This window comes from Apteryx rowi, unplaced genomic scaffold, assembly GCF_003343035.1.
Source record: "Apteryx rowi isolate R43461 unplaced genomic scaffold, aptRow1 scaffold_378, whole genome shotgun sequence".
Classification (NCBI taxonomy): Eukaryota; Metazoa; Chordata; class Aves; order Apterygiformes; family Apterygidae; genus Apteryx; species Apteryx rowi.
This window is the reverse complement of record NW_020450285.1, coordinates 67,784-73,568: the sequence shown is the minus strand read 5'-3', so window position 1 is coordinate 73,568 and position 5,785 is coordinate 67,784. Positions and strand designations below refer to the sequence as shown.

General features: G+C 59.1%; 1 protein-coding gene across 1 annotated transcript; it reads right to left on the bottom strand.

Annotated features, from left to right (window-relative positions):
- Positions 1 to 1,108: 1,108 nt before the first annotated feature.
- Positions 1,109 to 4,436, bottom strand: LOC112969936 (PHD finger protein 7-like). Its single transcript, XM_026073781.1, has 6 exons — positions 4,084 to 4,436; positions 3,375 to 3,537; positions 3,180 to 3,286; positions 2,963 to 3,076; positions 2,436 to 2,554; positions 1,109 to 1,398 (listed from the first exon to the last, which is right to left on the bottom strand). Exons 1-6 carry the CDS (start codon positions 4,434 to 4,436, stop codon positions 1,109 to 1,111), a joined length of 1,146 nt encoding a protein of 381 aa, XP_025929566.1.
- Between the last annotated feature and the right edge of the window lie 1,349 nt (positions 4,437 to 5,785).

Below are 5,785 nucleotides of genomic sequence, written 5' to 3'. Positions count from 1 at the left end.
CTATTGCTGACACCAATTGCACAACAAGTTGATGACTCACAGGTTCTGTCCATGCCTCCTCAAGCCCTTCCCCCTCACTGGAAGAACTGAGCAGAAAATTGCCTGGGCGCCCATGCCCTTGTCCACCTGAGCCCTTGCTCCCAGAGCCATGTAGTCACAACTGATACTTTCCAGGTCTCCCCTGACAGCATTACTGGTGAATTCATAACATTCAAAATATATCCATTCATAATATGATTATTCTAAATTCCTATAATGTTTACAGAAAAACATCTTCAAAGGAAAGTGCTATAACTTACAAGAAAGAACATTTTAAAGATGCTAAATATTACAAGAGCAGATCAAAAATTATTTTCTGCAAAACAGACCAACTAATAGAGTTACTAAAAAAGCCCTCTGCCTGAGTAATCAGTTCTATATATATTCTCCATCTACCAAACATTGATAGAATGTAATTCAACAGTTCTTTGGAACACAGTTCTGTTTCCTCCAGCTTTTTGATTTTTCCATGGTCAAGTGTAATAGAAAATAGATTCGCTATAATTAACTGTTCTTCAGAAAGAAGAAAACATTGAATGTAGTAGACATAAAAGCATGTAAACTGTCAGCTTCTCAGTGACAACACTACCCGCATTTCTTCATGCAATTTAGTCTTGGTGAGAGACAGTGGGGAAAATCAGGGCCCTTTATAGATGTACTGCTCCAATAAACTGCCACTGTGACATGCTACTACCAGCAGGGGTGACACAGACCCCCACTGTTACACACCACCACAACCACCAGTGAGGATAAAAGGCAGGAACCAAAGCCCTTGGCTACCCAGGGGGCAGGTACCTGCCACTTCTTCCCTTGGGTCAACCCTGTCCTTACACTGTTAAAAGAGAAGTGTGACAAAGCACCCTTTTGCGCCCTCTTCCTGAAAGGCAACACACACCTAGGGGCTGCTTGACAAGCCTCATGCCCACACCTTGCCAGTCAAGAAATTCCTGATGAGAAGCAGGCAGCTGAAACAGTTGGGTTGCCATCAGATCTCGTCCCAGACTGAGGACAACCCCTTAAATCAACAGAGCACAAAGTCATTATCGTCATTGTGCCTGCCCAAAGGACGCTACGGTTTTTGCCTGCGCACCTCATGTGCTTGCTTTCTTTTCGGGTGGATGTTTCCCCAAAATATCCTGCCTAGGTATTCCAGACATGCTGTCCCCTCGTTGTTCTGGTTACAGGAATTACTCTGGTTTCCTGAATCAACTGCTGTGTTCCTCGAATTCTGTCTTGTTACATCGGAGGGTTCAAGCTGAGGCTGGCCCATTTGGAACGAGGAAGACAGGTGGGCCCACGTCAAGTGCGCTCTCCCCATAGTGCAGTGTGAAGGCCTTCTGTGGCCGAGCATTGGTCCATCTAGACCAAAGCGTCAATCATGATCCTCACAGAATAATAATACATGCCAGTTTGTGCCCATTGCTTCTCATCCTGTCACAGGGCACCCCTGAGAATAGCCCACCTCCATCTTCTTTACACCCTCCCATCAGATACTTCGCAACATCAATGGGATCCCCCCGGAGCCTTCCCTTCTCCAAGCTAAACAGTCCCAGCTCTCTCAGCCTCTGCAGTCGGTGACCTTGTCTCCCCTTGGTCCATTGTCACAAACTGGCCCATTGGCTCATCAGTGCAGACACCAGCTGGCCAGCTCCTGGGCCACCCCGGCAATTCCGGACTTCAGCTCCCTGGGCGGCCAGTGTGCCTGTCGCAGCTCTACAGCAATTTGAACTCTCGCACAAAGCTGGCTTTCATCCCTCTAGCTCACTCGTAACTTAAAGAATGCCACAGCTCTTGCTACAGTGCTCAAATACAGTTCTCTTTACTGACAGTCAGAGACTGGGGGGTTCCCCGTGGCTGCAAGACAGTGTCCCTCTTGGGGGAGGCAGGGCATCCGGGCTGCAGACACAGGCCCCACCGCACTCCCTCTGGCAGGGGCTGGGGACCGGCGGCATCGCCGGGAACTGCCACAAGGCCTGCCACAAGACCCGCAGAGCTGCCAAGAAGAAGGAGCCCGTGTGGGCTGGGGCAGCGCTGGCTCTTCAGGGCCGGCCGTAAGGATGTTGTGAGTGGCGCCTTAAGCGCGAGCGGCCCGGCCTTCGCTCTGGCCTGGTCTGGCCTGACCGGCTGCTGCTCTCAGGAGCCCGGGAGCTGGGCGTTGCTGCCGCTTGGCTGCTGGTGCTGGAGCTGGCTGTCCCCGACTGTGCGCTGGAGGCTGCAAGGAGAGGCAGGAAGGTCAGCAGCGTGGCCCCATGCCCCCAGGGCAGGAGAGGCCAGAGCACTGGCCCCCAGGCAGTAGAGAGACTCTACCAAGCCCAGCCTGAGCAGCCATAGTAAGGCTGTGCCTGGCCCTGGCTGTGGCATGGGGGCACCTGGGGGCACCCAGCTTCTCCTTTTACCGGTGCCCAGGCCCGCACAGTCGTCACACTCCCACGTGGCTGTGGTGGGCCTCAAGGCAGAGCAGCATCGGTGCGTGCCTTTGGCAGCACAGGAGGAGCAAAGCAGCAGTTGCCACGGCCTGGGAGAGCCAACGGGTTGGTAGCCAAAGTGGCAGGCAGCGCTGGCAGTGACGCCAGGGAGGCAGCCAAGGACAAAGGGGCGCAAGCAAGAGGGTACCCGGCAGAGCTCCCCGAGCTGGCCCCACCTGAGTGCCAAGAGCCCTTGCTCCCAGAGCTCTTGGGGAGGTGAAGAGCCTGGGCACAGCCCCAGGCCAACCCTCCACTCCTTGGCACACCGCTTGGCCAGTGCTAGCAGGGGCATGCCTCCTGCCCCAGCAGCACAGCGTCCCCATGCAAAAGGGCTGTGCCTTTGCCTGTTCTCCCTCCCCCGGAGGGGGTCCATCCACCTCCCAAAGACCTTCAGAGAGCGCGCGAGACGGCCACTAAGGCACATGGGCCATGGGGAAACTGCTGCTTTGCTGACTTACCCCTCTTCTGCTGCCTCTTCTCTGCCTTGTGCACAAAGACACCGGCTGGCATCACATCCACGGTGCCTCTCATACAACTCGGCAAAGGCACCCTCTGCCTCCCACGTGGGTTGTCTGTCGGGTCGAAGCAAAGCAAGGGCATGAGCCTCCCCTGCCCCTTAGGCTCGTGCCCTTCCTCTGTCTCGTGGGCACAGGGCAAGGGCAGATGAGAACCTACCTGAGGGGCACTCGGATGCCCACGGAAGACATTTCCCACAGGAATGTCTCCCTGTCTTTGCACTGTGGGCACTGGAAGCAGAAGAAGCCAGCACCCAGAGCCTGTTGCTGCAAGAGAGGCGCAAGCAGTGTGAGCGGGGCACTGCCTGCTGCCAGCCACCTGCCATGACCAAGGGGTGCGGCAAGGGCCTCCTACCTGGATGCAGCCCTGGTGGAACCACGTGTGCGTACACACGGGGCACACCAGAGTGTGGTGGGAGAGCTTTTCCTCCACGGGCTCCAGACAAATGAGGCAGGAGGTCTCCCCATCCTGCTGCGCCTCCACTGTTTGCTCCGGGCGATGTTCCTGGCAGAAGGACCTGGGTGGCACATGGAAGAGGTGGGCAAGGTGCTCCCACCTTTCTGGGCAAGACTACCCCACAGGCTGCGGAGGCTGGCTGCTCCCCAGGCAATGTGCGCATGGCGCTCTTCCCATCACTTTCCTGCCCATGGATCTCCCACCCAAGGGTCCCGGCACGTTCTAGCTGAGGCCCGGGCATCAGCCCTCTGAGGTGGGCTCTGGCGCACTTGCGCCGAGCAGGGCACCTGGGCTGCAGAGAGGAGGCCTGAGCAAGACACTGGCTTTCCAGCCCGCAGTCCCTGCTCCCCAGGAGCCAAGAACAAGGGATTGCCAGCTGACGGCTGAGGGCTGAGGGCTGAGGGCAGACCCTCCCACTCTGCTCYAGCACCCAGAGGAGGCAAAAGGGGTGCATAAAGGAGCCCTCCACACCCTGCCTCTGGCTCCAGCAGGGCTCTTGCGGGCTCACCGCTGGGCAGAGCAAGCAGCTTCTTTGCCCTCTTGGCCAGCGCTGCCTGCAGGGCGATGAAGGCAGAGGTGGCCCAGCACCAGGCTCCTCAGCTCTTACCTGTACTGCCCAAAGAACTGCGACACACAGCCATCTTTGCAGCTGCATGGGAAGTGGAAGCTGCGCTTGCAGCCCTTCTGCCGGCATGTAACAGTGGCCCCGCGCTCACCACAGACATAGCAGAGCTGCAACGAGCACAGCAGCCCCCCCATCAGAGACATGCTCGGGACCCCCAAGGCCTGCCCCACACCTTTGGCAAGGCTGCAGGCATGATGCGGGCACTGCTGCCTCACATCCTGCAGCTCCACCTCACGGACTGGGCTTCTCGCCTCTGCTGGAGCCTCGCTGCAGCCCCTGGCACTTGTGGCACTGTTGCCTCGAGCCGACGGGAAACCCCCGCATTTCCTTCCCATGGCACACGCTGAGCTCCCACAAACCCATCCTGCCACAAACCTCCCCACACCCCTGCTAGCTCTTCACCTTCCGACTTGCCCGCTTCACTGCCCGCCTGATATCCGCGGGAAGGAACTCGTCGGCTCCCGTCTCGTTGGCGTGTCTCACCGGGAGCCCGCTGGCAAGATACTGAAAACCAGAAAAGTGCCAGAGCTCGTTAGGTCAGGGATGCCTGGCACATTGCTGGTGCACGGTGCTGAGAGCCTGGCGAGAGGGCCGGGCCGGGCCAGGCTCAGTTCCCTGGTGCTAGGCGAGCTGCCATGCTCCTGGGCCTTTGCGCTGCTCGGCAAGAAGCAGCGCAGAGGCCTGGAGAGGTGGCAGGCTGCGCTGCGCTGTGGGCTGGGAAGGCACCGGCAGAGAGTGCCCTGGCCAGGGCCTGGGGGACACTGCTGCAGGCAGCGCTGGCCTGCTGGGCCTTGCTGAGCGGAGCAYACACCGTGCTGGGGCGGACGAGGAGAGCCCGAGCAGAGCGCAGCAAAGGGTCTCCGGGAGGTGTCGAGGAGGAGTCGACACCCACAGAGCTCTTGGGATGGCATTGCCCACAGCCCCAGACCCAGGCGCATCCCCACGTGCTGTCCTGCCCGGCTGGGCATGGAGATCGCAGGCTGCTGGGCTGGGGCACCAGCAGGAAGCTGGAGGCAGCCCCAGCGAGACTCACCAGGCAGTTCTCATGGGCGCAGACACCATCTTTCCAACGTTTCTCCCCAKACACATCCGGGTTGGAATCGGCCCGGCGACACAGCACGCAGGCTGCGGAGGGGAGAGCAAAGGCCACAACCACTGAGCGCCTCGCTGGGGCCTGGGAAAGGGTCCTGGAGGCCTTCCCCCGCAAGGGCCTGCTCTCTCCCACCTGCCCAAAYGCCCTCCTGGCRCTGACTGCTGCCCCACGATGCCCCGACAGCCCCACGCTGACCCAAAGGAGCCTCCTGCCCCGGCCTCCAGGCTTCCCACGCGCGACCTGCCCTCGCCTTCCCCTYGCCTCTCCCGGTCCCTCTCGCCCCTTCCCGGCTCCCCCTYGCTCCCGCCAGCCCTGGCCAGCACCGGCCTTTCCTCCCCGCACGGCCCTGCCCGCGCCCCAGGGCTCRTGCGCAGCAGAGGACGCGCCGTGCCGCGGGGACGCTGCGCAGCTCCTGCCTCCCCGCCACCGCTCGCAGCCGCCCACCGGCCGCCCCGCAAGGTCCCAGCAATATTTCATTGCAATATTCTCCTGATTCTGTTCTCATTTAAATTTAGGCATACAAAACAAAGATGTCTATATCTGAGCTAGTCATTTTGGGAACCCCATCATAGTCAACAAAGAGAAAATGGT